Source organism: Oncorhynchus tshawytscha, unplaced genomic scaffold, assembly GCF_018296145.1.
Source record: "Oncorhynchus tshawytscha isolate Ot180627B unplaced genomic scaffold, Otsh_v2.0 Un_contig_135_pilon_pilon, whole genome shotgun sequence".
NCBI classification, from domain to species: domain Eukaryota; kingdom Metazoa; phylum Chordata; class Actinopteri; order Salmoniformes; family Salmonidae; genus Oncorhynchus; species Oncorhynchus tshawytscha.
In genome coordinates this window covers 65,395-84,947 of record NW_024609739.1, presented here as the reverse complement: position 1 = coordinate 84,947, position 19,553 = coordinate 65,395, and the positions used below count along the sequence as shown (strand labels likewise).

General features: G+C 42.5%; 1 protein-coding gene across 1 annotated transcript in view; it reads right to left on the bottom strand.

Annotated features, from left to right (window-relative positions):
• The window catches only part of LOC112237402, a 27,214-nt gene extending 7,661 nt beyond the window's left edge, over window positions 1-19,553 (bottom strand). The window contains exons 1-8 of the mRNA XM_042317447.1: window positions 19,404-19,553; window positions 10,016-10,125; window positions 7,940-8,191; window positions 7,223-7,400; window positions 6,832-6,976; window positions 3,624-3,759; window positions 3,225-3,345; window positions 2,659-2,737 (exon numbers count right to left, since the gene is read on the bottom strand). Coding sequence (XP_042173381.1) covers window positions 2,659-2,737; window positions 3,225-3,345; window positions 3,624-3,759; window positions 6,832-6,976; window positions 7,223-7,400; window positions 7,940-8,191; window positions 10,016-10,125; window positions 19,404-19,455 — 1,073 coding nt within the window. The 5' untranslated portion in view covers window positions 19,456-19,553. The remainder of the gene's footprint in view (window positions 1-2,658; window positions 2,738-3,224; window positions 3,346-3,623; window positions 3,760-6,831; window positions 6,977-7,222; window positions 7,401-7,939; window positions 8,192-10,015; window positions 10,126-19,403) is intronic.

The window sequence follows — 19,553 nt, the reverse complement described above, 5'->3', positions numbered from 1 at the left end:
GCTCCCTGAAACACTTCTGCGAGCAGGCCTTTCTAATCGACCTGGCCGGGTTATCCTGGAAGGATATTGATCTCATCCCGTCAGTAGAGGATGCCTGGATATTTTTTAAAAATGCCTTCCTAACCATCTTAAATAAACATGCCCCATTCAAGAAATTTAGAACCAGGAACAGATATAGCCCTTGGTTCTCCCCAGACCTGACTGCCCTTAACCAACACAAAAACATCCTATGGCGTTCTGCATTAGCATCGAACAGCCCCCGTGATATGCAGCTGTTCAGGGAAGCTAGAAACCATTATACACAGGCAGTTAGAAAAGCCAAGGCTAGCTTTTTCAAGCAGAAATTTGCTTCCTGCAACACTAACTCAAAAAAGTTCTGGGACACTGTAAAGTCCATGGAGAATAAGAACACCTCCTCCCAGCTGCCCACTGCACTGAAGATAGGAAACACTCTGTCACCAATGATAAATCCACCATAATTGAGAATTTCAATAAGCATTTTTCTACGGCTGGCCATGCTTTCCACCTGGCTACTCCTACCCCGGACAACAGCACTGCACCCCCAACAGCAACTCGCCCAAGCCTTCCCCATTTCTCCTTCTCCCAAATCCATTCAGCTGATGTTCTGAAAGAGCTGCAAAATCTGGACCCCTACAAATCAGCCGGGCTAGACAATCTGGACCCTTTCTTTCTAAAATTATCTGCCGAAATTGTTGCCACCCCTATTACTAGCCTGTTCAACCTCTCTTTCGTGTCGTCTGAGATTCCCAAAGATTGGAAAGCAGCTGCGGTCATCCCCCTCTGCAAAGGGGGACACTCTTGACCCAAACTGCTACAGACCTATATCTATCCTACCGTGCCTTTCTAAGGTCTTCGAAAGCCAAGTCAACAAACAGATTACCGACCATTTCGAATCTCACCATACCTTCTCTGCTATGCAATCTGGTTTCAGAGCTGGTCATGGGTGCACCTCAGCCACGCTCAAGGTCCTAAACGATATCTTAACCGCCATCGATAAGAAACATTACTGTGCAGCCGTATTCATTGATCTGGCCAAGGCTTTCGACTCTGTCAATAACCACATCCTCATCGGCAGACTCGACAGCCTTGGTTTCTCAAATAATTGCCTCGCCTGGTTCACCAACTACTTCTCTGATAGAGTTCAGTGTGTCAAATCGGAGGGTCTGCTGTCCGGACCTCTGGCAGTCTCTATGGGGGTGCCACAGGGTTCAATTCTTGGACCGACTCTCTTCTCTGTATACATCAATGAGGTCGCTCTTGCTGCTGGTGAGTCCCTGATCCACCTCTACGCAGACGACACCATTCTGTATACTTCCGGCCCTTCTTTGGACACTGTGTTAACAACCCTCCAGGCAAGCTTCAATGCCATACAACTCTCCTTCCGTGGCCTCCAATTGCTCTTAAATACAAGTAAAACTAAATGCATGCTCTTCAACCGATCGCTACCTGCACCTACCAGCCTGTCCAACATCACTACTCTGGACGGCTCTGACTTAGAATACGTGGACAACTACAAATACTTAGGTGTCTGGTTAGACTGTAAACTCTCCTTCCAGACCCATATCAAACATCTCCAATCCAAAGTTAAATCTAGAATTGGCTTCCTATTTCGCAACAAAGCATCCTTCACTCATGCTGCCAAACATACCCTTGTAAAATTGACCATCCTACCAGTCCTCGACTTTGGCGATGTCATTTACAAAATAGCCTCCAATACCCTACTCAACAAATTGGATGCAGTCTATCACAGTGCAATCCGTTTTATCACCAAAGCCCCATATACTACCCACCATTGCGACCTGTACGCTCTCGTTGGCTGGCCCTCGCTTCATACTCGTCGCCAAACCCACTGGCTCCATGTCATCTACAAGACCCTGCTAGGTAAAGTCCCCCTTATCTCAGCTCGCTGGTCACCATAGCATCTCCCACCTGTAGCACACGCTCCAGCAGGTATATCTCTCTAGTCACCCCCAAAACCAATTCTTTCTTTGGCCGCCTCTCCTTCCAGTTCTCTGCTGCCAATGACTGGAACGAACTACAAAAATCTCTGAAACTGGAAACACTTATCTCCCTCACTAGCTTTAAGCACCAACTGTCAGAGCAGCTCACAGATTACTGCACCTGTACATAGCCCACCTATAATTTAGCCCAAACAACTACCTCTTTCCCAACTGTATTTAATTTTAATTTATTTATTTATTTTGCTCCTTTGCACCCCATTATTTTTATTTCTACTTTGCACATTCTTCCATTGCAAAACTACCATTCCAGTGTTTTACTTGCTATATTGTATTTACTTTGCCACCATGGCCTTTTTTGCCTTTACCTCCCTTCTCACCTCATTTGCTCACATTGTATATAGACTTGTTTATTCTGTATTATTGACTGTATGTTTGTTTTACTCCATGTGTAACTCTATGTCGTTGTATCTGTCGAACTGCTTTGCTTTATCTTGGCCAGGTCGCAATTGTAAATGAGAACTTGTTCTCAACTTGCCTACCTGGTTAAATAAAGGTAAAATAAAAATAAATAAATAAATAAATAAAATCAGCACATTGAAATAATGAGGGTTTTATCTATGGCACAGTAGATGTCTTCTCCTAAAGGGGAAATCCGTTCGATTGTGTTTGAACTTACAGATTTCCGCTTTGAGGTGGTTGGTACTTTGGACGACGGACAACTTTCCTCTTCCTCTTGTCGCTCACCTGTCTCATTTCTGACAAACACATAATGAACAGAGAAACTAATAAGCAACACAGAAATGTTTTATTCACATATTTTCACTTTCCCAGTTACGTTGAGTCTTTCTGTTTTGAGTGAGTCACAGACATGAGTGAGTCACAGACTGGCAACTGCTTGGCATCGACCACAAGGCACTACAGAGGGTAGCGCGTACAGCCCAGTACATCCCGGAGCTCTATAACAGGCGCTGTATGTATGTGTTTTTAGATATATATATACACTGTATAGCCAAATTATTGTAATTTTATTGTGTTACTATTTCCTTTTTTTCTTTAGCAAATGTTTCTTACTTTTTAACTCTGCATTGTTGGGAAAGGGCTGGTAAGTAAGTATTTCACGGTAAAGATTTTACCAGTTGTATTTGGCGCATGTGACAAATAAAATGTGATTTGATTGATTTGATATTAAAGTTTTAATGTCAATATAAGTGTTTGTCTGAGGTTTCTTTCAGTCCGACTCACGTCTGAATCGGATCTTGAAGATATCAGAGCCGATGTTGAACGTAGGAGAACCGTTACGGTTGAGTTGGAATTTCTTCTCGATCTCAGAACTCTGGATGGGGCCTGAGTTTCCCTTGGAATCCTGAGAGAAAAGACAAACACTCTTCCTGTCACTCAACAATGGTTTCTGTGACACTTTTTTTCTCTCAATAGCATTACATGTCATATGATATTATGTTTCTAAGCTGAATTAAGACTAGAGAAGAGGATTCCAGAGTTCCAGAAGAGGTTTCCATGGTTCAGTTTACTTCCTGAATTGACTGAATTGAAATGGAATTGACCTCAACCCTGGCATGTTCCTAAGTTCAGTTTCTAAAGATAACAGTACACTTGGGGTTGTTGCCTGGTGTTCTGCTGTACCTTTTCTCCATACTTTGTCCAGCCTTTGCTACTAGAGTAGAACCAGATCCACTCTGTCTGCTGACCATCCAAACGCCTCACTCTCAGATTATTCTTACCGCGGACTCTCATCGCCTTGAAATCAATAGTCACTTTGCTACAGAGAGAGAATAGAAAGAGACAAGACAGAGAGAGAGACAAACAGACATAGGGAGAGGGGTGGGAGTCTCAATTACCAAAATAATTATTTCAAAGCCCTTGAAATACTTTTTATATATATATATATATACAGTGTCAAGAAAAAGTATATGAACCCTTTGGAATGACTTGGATTTCTGCATAAAATGGTCATCAAATTTGATCTGACCTTCAACTAAGACACAACAATAGAAACACACAGTCTGCTTAAACTAATAACACACAAACAATTAGACGTTTTCACGTTTTATTGCACACACTGTGTTCACAGTGCAGGCTGGGAAAAGTATGTGAACCCTTGGATTGAATAACTGGTTGACCATCCTTTGGCAGCAACAACCTCAACCAAACATTTTCTGTAGTTGTGGATCAGACCTGCACAACGATCAGGAGGAATTTTGGACCACTCCTCTTTACAAAACTGTTTCAGTTCAGCAATATTCTTGTGATGTCTGGTGTGAACCGCTCTATTGAGATAATGCCACAGCATCTTTTGATGTCGGTGTGCTGTGCCTTATTCTCTCCACACATAGTGTTGTGTGTTCCTTCCAAACAACTCAACTGTAGTTTTAATCTGTCCACAGAATATTTTGCCAGTAGCGCTGTGGAACATCCAGGTTGCAAACTTCAGACTTCAGTCCAGCGATGTTATTTTTGGACAGCAGTGGCTTCTTCCGTGGTGTTCTCCCATGAACACCATTCTTGTTTAGTGTTTTATGTATCGTAGACTTATCAACAGAGATGCTAGCATGTTCCAGAGATTTCTGTAAGTCTTTAGCTGACACTCAAGGATTCTTCTTAAACTCATTGAGCATTCTGCTCTGTGCTCTTGCAGTCATCTTTGCAGGACGGCCACTCCTAGGGAGAGTAGCAACAGTGCTGAACTTTCTCCATTTATAGACAATTTGTCTTACCGTGGACTGATGAACATCAAGGCTTTTCAAGATAATTTTATAACCCTTTCCAGCTTTATGGAAGTCAACAATTCTTAATCTTAGGTCTTCTGACATCTCTTTTGTCCGAGGCATCCGAGGCTCATATCAGGCAATGCTTCTTGTGAATTGCAAACTCAAATTTTGTGAGGATTTTATATAGGGCAGGGCAACTCTTACCAACATCTCCAATCTGGTCTCATTGATTGGACTCCAGGTTAGCTGACTCCTGACTCCAACTAGCATTTGGAGAAGTCATTAGCCTAGGGGGTTCACATACTTTTACAACCTAGACTGTGAATGTTGAAATGATGTATTCAATATAGACAAGAAAATAACAATAATTTGTGTGTTATTATTTTAAGCACACCGTGTGTGTCTATTGTTGTGACTTAGATGAAGGTCAGATCAAATTTTATGAACAATGTATGCAGAAATCTAGGTAATTCCAAAGGGTTCACATACTTTTTCTTGCCACTGTATATATACAATACCAGTCAAGTCTGGACACATCGACTCATTCAAGGGTTTTTCTTTATTTTTACTATTTTCTACATTTTAAAATAATAGTGAAGTGACATCAAAACTATGAAATAACCCATATGGAATCCTGTAGTAACAAAAAAGTGTTAAACAGATTCAAAGTAGCAAGTAGCCACCCTTTGCCTTGATGACAGCTTTGCACACTCTTGGCATTCTCTCAACCAGCTTAGTGAGGTACGCAGTCACCTGGAATGCATTTCAATTAACTGGTGTGCCTTGTTAAAAGTACATTTTTGGAATTACTTTCCTTCTTTATGCATTTCGGCCAATCAGTTGTTTTGTGACAAGGTAGGGGTGGTATACAGAGGATAGCCCTATTTGGTAAAAGAACAGCTCAAATAAGCAAAGAGAAACGACAGTCCATCATTACTTTAAGACATGAATGTCAGTCAATCCGGGAACATTTCCAGAACTTTGAAAGTTTCTTCAAGTGCAGTCACAAAAACTGTCAAGCGATATGATGAAACTGTCTCTCTTGAGGACCGCCATAGGAAAGGAAGACCCAGAGTTACCTCTGCTGCAAAGAATAAGTTCATTAGTTACCAGCATCCGAAATTGCAGCCCAAATAAATGCTTCACAAGGTACAAGTAACAGACACATTTCAACATCAACTGTTCAGAGGAGACTGCATGAATCAGACCTTCATGGTTGAATTGCTGTAAAGAAACCACTACTAAAGGACACCAATAAGAACAAGATACTTGCTTGGGCCAAGAAACACGAGTAATGGACATTAGACCGGTGGAAATCTGTCCTTTGGTCTGATAAGTCCCAATTTGAGATTTTTGGTACCAACCTCCATGTCTTTGTGAGATGTAGAGTAGGTGAACGCACTATCTCCGCATGTGTGGTTCTCACCGTGAAGCATGGAGGAGGTAGTGTGATGTTGTGGGTGTGCTTTGCTGGTGACCCTCTCTGTGATTTATTTAGAACTCAAGGCACTCTTAACCAGAATGGCTACCACAGCATTCTGCAGCGATATGCCATCCCATCTGGTTAGCGCTTAGTGGGACAATCATTTGTTTTTCAACAGGGCAATGACCCAACACACCTACAGGCTGTGTAAGGGCTATTTGACCAAGACGGAGAGTGATGGAGTGCTGCATTAGATGACAATTGAGATGGTTTGGGATGAGTTGGACCACAGAGTGAAGGAAAAGCAGCCAACAAGTGCTCAGCATATGTAGGAACTCCTTTAAGACATTTGGAAAAGCATTCCAGGTGAAGCTGGTTGAAAGAATGCTAAGAGTTTATCAAGGCAAAGGGTGGCTACTTTGAAGAATCTTAAAAATATATATATATATTTTGATTGGTTTAACACTTCTTTGGTTACTATATGATTCCATCTGTGTTATTTCATAGTTTTGATGTCTTCACTATTATTCTACAACACAGAGAATTGTAAAAATAATGAACAACCCTTGAATGAGTAGGTGTGTCCAAACTTTTGACTGGTACTGTATATATATTGTATATACAGACAATGTATGTAGGCCTATCTGGCTCTGAACAAAACTAACATCATCAGGTGTATGGCCCGCTAATGTCACCTTACCCGTAGGGGGTGTTGTAGATATTGATGCCCTTAATGTTGGGTTGGGAGTACTGTCCCTCCAAAATGTGATCGTTGGCTATGTCCTTCCAGCCATGTCCATCTTCCAACTGCCATTTGTATGGCCCGCTAATGTCACGCTGAGCCCCTGACAGTGGAGCACAAAATGGATACAGGTGAATTACACTCACAACACACTCATTCGTTGCATCCATACATATCTCTGTTCATGGTCACAAACACAAACATAATAACTTGATTAGGCCATTGTCCATTTTCAGTCTTGGTCAATTAACATTTCTAAACATTTCAAGGTTTATGGATTGAATGGAAGCAAACTTGTCGACTCCCTCCCTTCCTCTCTGACCCTATTACAGCCTAGTACACGTCTCACCTCTAGATGAAGAACTTTCCCTGGCCCGGTCTCCTCTTCTCACTCCAGATGAAGACTTCCTCCTTTCTCTCCCACTTCCTCCTCTCCCTGCAGATAAAGACCTCCTCCTGTCCCTCCTCCCACCTCCTCCTCTCCCTCCAGATAAAGACCTCCTCCTGTCCCTCCTCCCACCTCCTCCTCTCCCTCCAGATAAAGACCTCCTCCTGTCCCTCCTTCCACCTCCTCCTCTACTTCCAGATGAAGACCTCCTTTCTCTCCCACCCCTCCTCTACCTCCAGATGAAGACCTCCTTTCTCTTCCACCTCCTCTCCCTCCAGATAAAGACCTCCTCCTGTCCCTCCTTCCACCTCCTCCTCTACCTCCAGATGAAGACCTCCTTTCTCTCTCACCTCCTCCTCCCCCTCCAGATAAAGACCTCCTCCTGTCCCTCCTTCCACCTCCTCCTCTACCTACAGATGAAGACCTCCTTTCTCTCCCACCTCCTCCTCTACCTCCAGATAAAGACTTCCTCCTGTCCCTCCTTCCACCTCCTCCTCTACCTCCAGATGAAGACCTCCTTTCTCTCCCACCTCCTCCTCTACCTCCAGATAAAGACCTCCTCCTGTCCCTCCTCCCACCTCCTCCTCTCCCTCCAGATAAAGACCTCCTCCTGTCCCTCCTTCCACCTCCTCCTCTACCTCCAGATAAAGACCTCCTCCTGTCCCTCCTTCCACCTGCTCCTCTACCTCCAGATGAAGACCTCCTTTCTCTCCCACCGCCTCCTCTTCTCCCTCCAGATAAAGACCTCCTCCTTTCCCTCCTCCCACTACCTCCATCACTGTCAGAGGAGGAGCTGAGGTGCTTGAGGCGACACTTGGCTCCATAGCGACAGTTGCCTCTCAGTGCGTATTTGCAGACGTGTAGGTAGTGGCACCTTTTCCCATCCCGGCAGTGACCACTGTTGTAGTACCGGCAAGGCTCTTCCTGATCCTGATCAAATATAATATAATCAATTAAACTGAAATAGATATGACAGCATGACTTTTGACTTTTTCCACATTTTTGTTACGTTACAGCTTTATTCTAAAATGGAATAGATTAAAAAAAAAAACTCAGCAATCTACACACCATACCTCATAACTACAAAGCAAAAACAGGTTTGTAAAAACAGAAATACTTTATTTATATAAGTATTCAGACGCTTTGCTATGAGACTCGAAATTGAGCACAGGTGCATCCTGTTTCCATTGGTCATCCTTAATGTTTCAACAACTTGATTGGAGTCCACCTGTGGTAAATTCAATTGATTGGACATGATTTGGAAAGGCACATACCTGTCTATATAAGGTCCCACAGTTGAGAGTACATGTCAGAAAAAAAACCTAGCCATGAGGAAGAAGGAATTGTCCGTAGAGCTCTGAGAAAGGATTGTGTCACGGCACAGATCTGGGGAAGGGTACCAAAAAATGTCTGCAGCATTGAAGGTCCCCAAGAACACTGTGGCCTCCATCATTCTGAAATGTAAGAAGTTTGGAACCACCAAGACTCTTCCAAGAGCTAGACGCCTGGCCAAACTGAGCAATCGGAGGAGAAGGCCCTTGGTCAGGGAGGTGACCAAGAACCCGATGGTCACTCTGACAGAGCTCTAGAGTTTCTCTGTGGAGATAGGAGGACCTTACAGAAGGACAACCATTCCTGCAGCACTCCACCAATCAGGCCTTTATGGTAGAGTGGCCAGACGGAAGCCACTCCTCAGTAAAAGGCACATGACAGGCCACTTGGAGTTTGCCAAAAGGCACCTAAAGACTCTCTGACCGTGAGAAACAAGATTCTCTGGTCTGATGAAACCAAGATTGAACTTTTTGGCCTGAATGCCAAGCATCACAGCTGGAGGAAACCTGGCACCATCCCTTCGGTGAAGCATGGGGGTGGCAGCATCGTGTTGTGGGGATGTTTTTCAGCAGCAGGGACTGGGAGACGAGTCAAGATCGAGGCAAAGATGAACGGAGCAAAGTACAGAGAGATCCTTGATGAAAACCTGCTCCAGAGCACCCAGGACCTCAGACTGGGGGCGAAGATTCACCTTCGAACAGGACAACGACCCTAAGCACACAGCCAAGACAAGGCAGGAGTGGCTTCGGGACAAGTCTCTGAATGTCCTTGAGTGGCCTAGCCAGAACCCGGACTTGAACCCGATCGAACATCTCTGGAGAGACCTGAAAATAGCTGTGCAGCGATGTTCCCCATCTAACCTGACAGAGTTCGAGAGGATCTGCAGAGAAGAATGGGAGAAACTCCCCAAATACAATTGTGCCACGCTTGTAGCGTCATACCCAAGAAGACTCATTGCTGTAATCACTGCCAAAGGTGCTGAGTAAAGAGTCTGAATACTTATGTAAATGTGATATTTCAGTTGTTGTTTTTTTTATACATTTGCAAAACTGTCTAAAAATCTATTTTTGCTTTGTCATTATGGGGTATTGTGTGTAGATTGATGAGGGGGAAAAAAATATTTTATAAATGTTAGAATAAGGCATAATGTAACAAAATGTGGAAAAAAGTCAAGGGGTCTGAAAAAGGCACTATATCTGTTAACTATAAGTGTTTGGATAAAACCATTTGCTAAATTACCATATTACATAGATAGTTCACATTTGTCTTTTTAGAAGGAATTATATGGGGTTCCATTTGTAAAGTTGAACAGTTCATTTGTACAGGCTATTTTATTTTTTACATAAAATGTTTAATTTGAGCCCCAGATCGAAACTACTAAAAAAAAAGGATGCTTGATATTTTTACAGACTTAGTTCTGACCTGTCGGGTTCCTGCTGCATCACTGTCTGATTCTTCTTCTGTAGCACTGCTCTCAGAGTTACTCTCAGAGCAGCTGAAGTTCTCCTGGTAGCTGTTCCCTTGACTAGGGTCTGGACAGGGAAAAAATTATAGAAATAAAATAGAATTTAACAGAATAATAGGAAATAGAAGAGAAGCTGTGATTACAGTGTGATATTGGACCAGTGTGATATCAAATTGTGTTTTGTACACTGTAAAAAAAATCCTGTAATTGTCACAGAAAATAACTGTATAATCAACAGTAACAAACTGTGTAAGCTGAATACAGTAGGTTACCGTATATTACATTGCATTGTAGGGAAAAATGTAGACTGGGAAATATTTTAAGTATTTTGTAAAGCAAATAAATGCTACCTAAAAAACAGTAGCAGTTCAGTTACACAATACATTTAATATTTTATTCTTCGTTAATTGGTACCTGTTTTGTTATTTTATATGCATTTATGGCAGTGTTGTTTTATATTATACAAAAAATATACAATCAGAAAGGCACAACATACAAATAAAGCATTTTCCATTGTTAAAAGCAAATCACAAAAATAGGAGCTACATGGAAAATGCAGGCCCCTTGTGGAAATTAGGAGAATAATATGAGTGAGTATTTTCAATGTGATGTACACTGAGTATACAAAACACTAGTAACACCTGCCTTTTCCATTACATAAACTGTCCTTCGCATCGAAAGCAAGTCTTAGAAGCGGTAGATCTGTTCTAAGTGCACTATTTCTATGCTTCCCTTTCTTAAGTTTAGTTTTGCGTCTTTTACTTTCGGTTTTGTACACCAATTTCAAACAACTGAAAATTCAATATTTTGGTTATGGAAAATATATTTTATGGCAGTTTAGATGGTACAATGACTTTCTAGACTACACATGCTTGTTTAGCCACATAAACTGAAATTAGGAGAACTATTCGAATTTTGGCAAACAGGAAAAGGCGGAGCTATTTCTGCATAGTGCATCTTTAAATCCACTTCAATCAGTGTAGATGAAAGGGAGGAGACAGGTTAAAGAAGGATTTTTGAAGCCTTGAGACAATTGAGACATGGATCGTGTATGTGTGCCATTCTGAGGGTGAATGGACAAGACAAAAGATTTAAGTTTCTTTGAACAGGGTATGGTAGTAGGTGCCAGGCACACTGGTTTGAGTGTGTCAAGAACTGCAAAGGTGCTGAGTTTTTCACGCTCAACAGTTTCAAGAATGGTCCACCACCCAATGGACATCCAGTCAACTTGACCCACTGTGGGAAGCATTGGAGTCAACATGGGCCAGTATCCCTGTGGAACGCTTTCGACACCTTGTAGAGTCCATGCCCCCATGAATTGAGGCTGTTATGAGGGCAAATAGGGATCAAACTCAATATTAGGACAGTGTTCCTAATGCTTTGTATATTACATGCGGTCGGGGGGGCTTTGTAACATATTTATGTACATCGTCATTACTAACATACGAGCCAGTTAGCCAGGCTAACTAGCTACCTTTCCCCTGTGTCATATACTGTGTATTTGTGTCATGATTATGCCTTACTTGTAAGATGGTAGTTCCATTCTATACTGAGTTCTTGTTATACTGTACAGCCTGCTCACTATTTCAGTATCTTAATGACCATGTATATCATGGTTAAGTTGGTTAAAGAGCGCTCTCGCTCTGTCCGCCATTAACTTGGTTTAGTGACAGTTTTCTTAACGTGCGGTGGACACGTGTACTCTCGGGCCACCTCACACTTCAGTCTATGTGTGCATATCGGATCTGTGTTATGTAGCAGTAAAGACTGCAGCTTTATCCTGCTATTGTCAGTCATATTTTTCTATGCTGCATTATCATTCAGTTAAGTCAAGTTGTATCTGTGTATAGCCTTACTCCTTTTAAATGTGATCATGTGTTATAATATGTCCTTTCTTTTCTACCCTTGCAGAATCACTATCTACAGTTATTACTGGGTTGGAACTTAAAACTAAGAGTGGTCAGTGTGTGTTTTATTTATTTATTTTTCACCTTTATTTAACCAGGTAGGCTAGTTGAGAACAAGTTCTCATTTACAACTGCGACCTGGCCAAGATTAGTCAAAGCAGTTCGACACATACAACAACACAGAGTTACACATGGAATAAACAAACATACAGTCAATAATACAGTAAAAAAAAGTATATGTACAGTGTGTGCAAATGAGGTAGGATAAGGGAGGTAAGGCAATAAATAGGCCATGGTGGCGAAGTAATTACAATATAGCAATTAAACACTGGAATGGTAGATGTGCAGAAGATGAATGTGCAAGTAGAGATACTGGGGTGCAAAGGAGCAAGATAAATAAATAAATACAGTATGGGGATGAAGTAGTTAGATGGGCTATTTACAGATGGGCTATGTACAGGTGCAGTGATATGTGAGCTGCTCTGACAGCTGGTGCTTAAAGCTAGTGAGGGAGATGGATCGGTTGAAAAGCATGCATTTAGTTTTACTTTAAGAGCAGTTGGAAGGATAGGTGTATGGCATTGAAGCTCGTCTGGAGGTTAGTTAACACACTGTCCAAAGAAGGGCCAGAGGTATACAGAATGGTGTCGTCTGTGTAGAGGTGGATCAGAGAATCACCAGCAGCAAGAGCGCCATCATTGATGTATACAGAGAAGAGAGTCGGCCCGAGAATTGAACCCTGTGGCACCCCATAGAGACTACCAGAAGTCCAGACAACAGGCCCTCTGATTTTACACACTGAACTCTGTCTGAGAAGTAGTTGGTGAACCAGGCGAGGCAATCATTTGAGAAACCAAGGCTGTTGAGTTTGCCAATAAGAATGTGGTGATTGACAGAGTCGAAAGCCTTGGCCAGGTCGATGAATACGGCTGCACAGTAATGTCTCTTATTGATTGCGGTTATGATATAGTTTAGGACCTTGAGCGTGGCTGAGGTGCACCCATGACCAGCTCTGAAACCAGATTGCATAGCGGAGAAGGTACAGTGGGATTCGAAATGGTCGGTAATCTGTTTGTTAACTTGGCTTTTGAAGACCTTAGAAAGGCAGGGTAGGATAGATATAGGTCTGTAGAAGTTTGGGTCTAGAGTGTCTCCCCCTTTGAAGAGGGGGATGACCACGGCAGCTTTCCAATCATTGGGAATCTTCGATGACACGAAAGAGGGGTTGAACAGGCTAGTAATAGGGGTTGCAACAATTTCGGCAGATCATTTTAGAAAGAGAGTCCAGATTGTCTAGCCTGGCTGATTTGTAGGGGTCCCGATTTTTCAGCTCTTTCAGAACATCAGCTATCTGGATTTGGGTGAAGGAGAAATGGGGAGGTTTGGGCGAGTGGGGGGTGCAGGGCTGTTGACCGGGGTAGGGGTAGCCAGGTGGAAAGCAAGGCCAGCCGTGGAAAAATGCTTATTGAAATTCTCAATTATAGTGGATTTATCGGTGGTGACAGTGTTTCCTAGCCTCAGTGCAGTGGGCAGCTGGGAGGAGGTTCTCTTATTCTCCATGGACTTTACAGTGTCCCAGAACTTTTTTGAGTTTGTGCTACAGAATGCAAATTTCTGGTTGAAAAGGCGAGCCTTAGCTTTCCTAAATGCCTGTGTATATTGGTTCCTAACTTCCCTGAAAAGTTGCATATCACGGGGGTTATTCGATGCTAATGCAGAACACCACAGGATGTTTTTGTGCTGGTCAAGGGCAGTCAGGTCTGGAGAGAACCAAGGGCGATATATCTGTTCCTGGTTCTACATTTTTTGAGGCATGCTTATTTAAGATGGCGAGGATGGCACTTTTAAAGAATAACCAGGCATCCTCTACTGACGGGATGAGGTCCATATCCTTCCAGGATACCCAGGCCAGGTCGATTAGAAAGGCCTGCTCGCTGAAGTGTTTTAGGGAGCGTTTGACAGTGATGAGGGGTGGTCGTTTGACCGCAGACCCATTACGGATGCAGGCAATGAGGCAGTGATCGCTGAGATCTTGGTTGAAAACAGCAGAGGTGTATTTGGAGGGCAAGTTGGTTAGGATGATATCTATGAGGGTGCCCATGTTTACGGATTTGGGGTTGTACCTGGTGGGTTCATTGATAATTTGTGTGAGATTGAGAGCATCAAGCTTAGATTGTAGGGTGGCCGGGGTGTTAAGCATGTCCCAGTTTAGGTCACCTAGCAGCACGAGCTCTGAAGATAGATAGGGTCAATCAATTCAAATATGGTGTCCAGGGCACAGCTCGGGGCAGAGGGTGGTCTATAGCAAGCGGTAACGGTGAGAGACTTGTTTCTGGAAAGCTGGATTTTTAAAAGTAAAAGCTTGAATTGTTTGGGTACAGACCTGGATAGTAAGACAGAACTCTGCAGGCTATCTCTGCAGTAGATTGCAACACCGCCCCCTTTGGCAGTTCTATCTTGTCGGAAAATGTGGAAATTTCAGGGTTTTTGGTGGTCTTCCTAAGCCAGGATTCAGACATGGCTAGGACATCCGGGTTGGCATGTCATAATACATAATACATAATAATAAAAAACATAATAACACACAGAAATACGAGCCTTAGGTCATTAATACGGAACCGTTCCGTATTTTATTTAACGGGTGGCATCCCTAGGTCTAAATATTGCTGTTACATTGCACAACCTTCAATGTTATGTCATAATTATGTACAATTCTGGCAAATTAATTACGGTTTTTGTTAGGAATAAATTGTCTTCACACAGTTCACAACGAGCCAGGCGGCCCAAACTGCTGCATATACCCTGACTGCTTGCACGGGACGCAAGAGAAGCGACATAATTTCCCTAGTTAAAAGAAATTCATATTAGCAGGCAATATTAACTAAATATACAGGTTTAAAAATATATACTTGTGTATTGATTAATCGGTCGACCTCTACCGGACACATTTGATATTGTTGGAAACGTACGTATGTTGCCAAAATGTAATGAGAAGGACCCTGAGACGTTCTTTTTGTTGGAGCTTGTTGCTGACGCTCTCTCTCGTGCGCCCTGTTCCTGAATGTCTACGTGACTGACTGTTGTTTATTTTGTTTGGTATTGTCCTGTTCTGTCGCTCCTGTCTGTTTCTTTCTGGTCTCGTTTTTGTCTTTCCTCTTAAAGGTTACTTCCTGTGTGCAAAGGTTGCTGAGGTCTGGGGAGGTCGAGCTTGGCTGGGGCAAGTGAAAGTGTGAACACGTAGCCCCTTATGGATTTGGTACGCAGGCTGGGCGAATTTGGGACGCAGTCTGGGTCACTTACTAGGATCCAGGGCCGTATTTGGTTTGTTACTGGTATGGTGTTCCGGGGTCCTTGTTGGTCCTCGGTTTTATGGGGGTGGGGGGGGGGGTGATGATCCTCCCACTCTGTCTGCCATATTCTTTCTCTTTGCTCTTTTTTTCCTTATTAGGATGTCGGTGGGCGGAACTGGGAGGGTCGTCAGAGACATGGGACACCTGGGCCCGGGTGTGTCCCGGGATAAATACACATCTTTCTCCATTCATTGACGAGACTCTCTCTCTGCAGACACACTTATAGATTTTGGCTGTGGCATTTTTGTGGCCCGTTTGTTTGCTTTGGCACCTTTCAACACCCCTCATTATCACATTTATGCATGCAAAAACTCACTACACTACTGATTACTGACTACACACATCATTGTTAATTGAATTTACTTCAGTTAATAAATATATTTTGTTATTCCTTATCTCCACGTTGCCTCCGTTTTTGTTACGAACTTCGAGCCGGTTCGTGACAACAGCATATGACAGACAGTTTGTGGTCGGAGCACGTCGCTGGAGCCGCTGACCCCAAGATGGTGTAATTGCAGATGCAATTCAGGGCTTTTTTTGATGTCGTCATTCCTTGATATCAGGTAATGCCCATTGGTGTTACCTACCTCGCCCCCTCTTGTTTTTACACTGCTGCTACTCGCTGTTCATTATCTATGCATAGTCACTTTACCACTTCCTACATGTACAAATTACCTCGACTAACCTGTACTCCAGCGCAATGACATAGTCTCGTTATTGTTATGTAATTTTATTGTGTAACTTATTTAAGTAAATATTTTCTTAACTCTATTTCTTGAACTGCATTGTTGGTTAAGGGCTTGGTAGTACGCATTTCACGGTAAGGTCTACACCTGTTGTAGTTAGGGCATATGACAAATTTGATTGTTTCATGACACAGATGATTTGTTTACAAAGCAGGTTGGGATAATTCATGTGGCAGGTTAGGTGAATGAGGTTAAGGTTAGGAAAAGAGTTTGGTTTAGGATTAGCTACAATGCAACAGTTGTCAACATCTGTCCCCGATGTGAAAGAAAAGGCCACAGACCAATGGCGAGCATCAATAGGTGTAACTTGACATCAGAAAACGCCCCTAATAGCGATCTGCAATTACTCCTGCTGTAGAACTCATTGAGGCCAGCAATAGCAGGTCAAACGAACGACTCACTCAGAAAACATATCATGACTCTCGACTCAGTAGAGTGGTTCAAAAATAATGAAAAATTCGTAAACTAAACATCACTACACTAGACTATTTATATTTTAATGCAGTCATCTCAGTTTTCATGTGAAGCATATTTGTATCCTTCGCTTGTTTGTAACAATTGCAGACATTGGCAACTCTGCATTTGTATTCAACTTAGTTCTGAAGTTATAGGCAGAAGTATCTTGATTCTATGTTTAGCAGAGATCTGTGTGAAGTGATACGGTAGGGAAAAACACCTCTAACGATGCACTAAGCTGTGTTACGAGTGGTCTGAGGCATTTGGTAAGTAACAAGCGTTTTCAAGTGCAACTTTAGTAAAAATGGTTTTGGGAAACAGCTCGGAGATTTAACGATGCTCCCACGAAGGTTCTAACCGGGCCCTGGCCTGTGTGGTACAGTCTTTCATGTGTAGTACTTTGTTGCATTACATTGCTCAGTTTATCCTTTGTCAACTTTGAATTCCATCTAAGCCACAGATTATTATGTCCTCCAATTTGTACATGACCTTTTATAGCACTTTGAGAGCAAGCAGCCAAAGTCACCAATGGCAGGTAACTCTGTTTTTAAAGCTGTGATTCACAGTCACACGCTGACCACAATTTGAACGCTGCAGCTGAGACTAAATGATGTTTAGGGACACACACTGAGACCCAAAGTATGACTGGACATGGGATTCATGAGGGAGACACATTTGTAATATTTGTTTGGTCTTAGATGTCATATACTATAGTGTCCTTATAAATATTTTAAAAGCATTTGATATGGATGAGCATAGTTTTGTTTGAAACTTTCTCTGGTTTTGATAATTACTTTAAACAATATATTTTTCAACCCTAGTTACAGGCCTGTTGTGGCCTGTAAACCATGAGTTTCAGTCCTGTAAACCATGAGTTTCAGGCCACGGTTTAAGGCCTTATGTTAAGGTATACTGTATGTCATAGCTCAATTATAATGATCTTCGCCTAGGAACTCACTTGGTGAAGGCCACAGGACTGAAAATGAACAAATTCAACAACTACGTCTCTCATTAACAAATACAGTCATGGGAGGTAACTCTACAATTCAAAGGCAAGAAGGCACACTGGAGGCTTAAATGTAAGTATACCTTACTCAAAAGAAACTTCATTTGTTTTACTCATATGAAGATAGTACTGCTCACTTCAGCTATTTAAGTTTCTTAACTTCCTTTTTCCCCCCTCAATGTTTGAGAAGCCAGAACGTATCCAGTTTTACAGTGTGTAATGCTGTCCTCCTGCTTATTATGGGGTTTGGACTGAATGCAGTGTTAAATGTGTTTCCCACAATTGATAACAGCAATATGGACCTAGTTAAATTGACAAGAAGGATTTTGATTTACACTATACATACAAAAGCATGTGGACACCCCTTCAAATGAGTGGATTCGGCTATTTCAGCCACACCCATTGCTGACAGGTGTATGGCATCAAGCACACTGCCATGCAATCTCCATAGACAAGGATTGTTAGTAGAATGGCCTTAATGAAGACCTGTGACTTTCAACGTGGCACCGTCATAGGATGCTACCTTTCCAACAAGTCAGTTTGTCAAATGTCTTCCCTGCTAGAGCTGCCCCGGTCAACTGTAAGTGCTGCTATTGTGAAGTGGAAACATCTAGGAGCAACAACAGAACGGGACCGCCGAGTGCTGAAGTATGTAAAAATTGTCTGTCCTAGGTTGCAGCACTAACTACCGAGTTCCAAACTGTCTCCGGAAGCAACATCAGCACAATAACTGTTCATCAGGAGCTTCATGAAATGGATTTCCATGGCCGAGCAGCCGCACACAAGCCTAAGATCACCATGCGCAATGACAGTGGTGTAAAGCTCGCCGCCATTGGACTCTGGAGCAGTGGAAATGCATTTTCTCTGGAGTGATGAATCACGCTTCACCATCTGGTAGTCCAACTGGGTTTGGTGGATGCCAGGAGAAAGCTACCTACCCCAATGCATACTGCCAACTGTAAAGTTTGGTAGAGGAGGAATAATGGTCTGGGGCTGTTTTTCGTGGTTTGGGTTAGACCCCTTTGTTCCAGTGAAGGAAAATCTTAACACTACAGCATACAATGACATTCTTGACAATTCTGTGCATCCAACTTTGTGGCAATGGGGAAGACCCTTTCCTGTTTCAGCATGATAATGCCCCCATACACAGAGTGAGGTCCACACACAAATGGTTTGTTGAGATCGGTGTGGAAGAACAAAGCCCTGACCGCAATCCCATCAAACACCTTTGGGATGAATTGGAACGCAGACTGCATGCCAGGCCTAATCACCCAACATCAGTTGCCCGACCTTACTAATGCTTTTGTGGCTGAATTGAAGCAAGTCCCTGCAGCAATGTTTCAACATCTAGTGGAAAGCCTCCCCAAAAGAGTGGAGGCTGTTATAGCAGCAAAGAGGGGACCAACTCCATATTAATGCCCATGATTTGTAATGAGATGTACGACGAGCAGATGTCCACATACTTTTGGTCATGTAGTGAAGCTGCGTATAGGCATGGCTTCCTTGTTTTCAGTCTACCAGTTTGTCTATCCTGAGCATTATAGGACATTGTTATGAATTACAGTAATGAAAGTGAAAGCATGTTATAATTTCCTAGAAACAAAATCCTACTATCATAGTAACTTTACCATAACGACTATACCTAAGAACAAAGTAAACATAGAAATGTGAATTTTATATAAAACACCTAAATTAACTTTAACGTGTTGTCAAGTTGACTAGGACCTATTGAATTAAAGTCGTCTGTCCGACACGAAACAACAACAATTCACGCATCATATCGCTTGACATGAAACATAAATATTACAAGGGAAGGGGATATAATAAAATAAAACATTGTAAGGAAATAATCTAATTAGTTCATATGTAATGCGTCTTACCATTTACGCTGCTGGACGCCATGGGAGAACAGTAATAGCTTTCGTTTTCCATTGAATAGCCCGCAAACCAGTGAAGCTTGCTCAATCATTTTACATTAGGGACAGATCGACATTTACGGAGCAGGGGTTGTCAAACTTTTTTATTTTGCT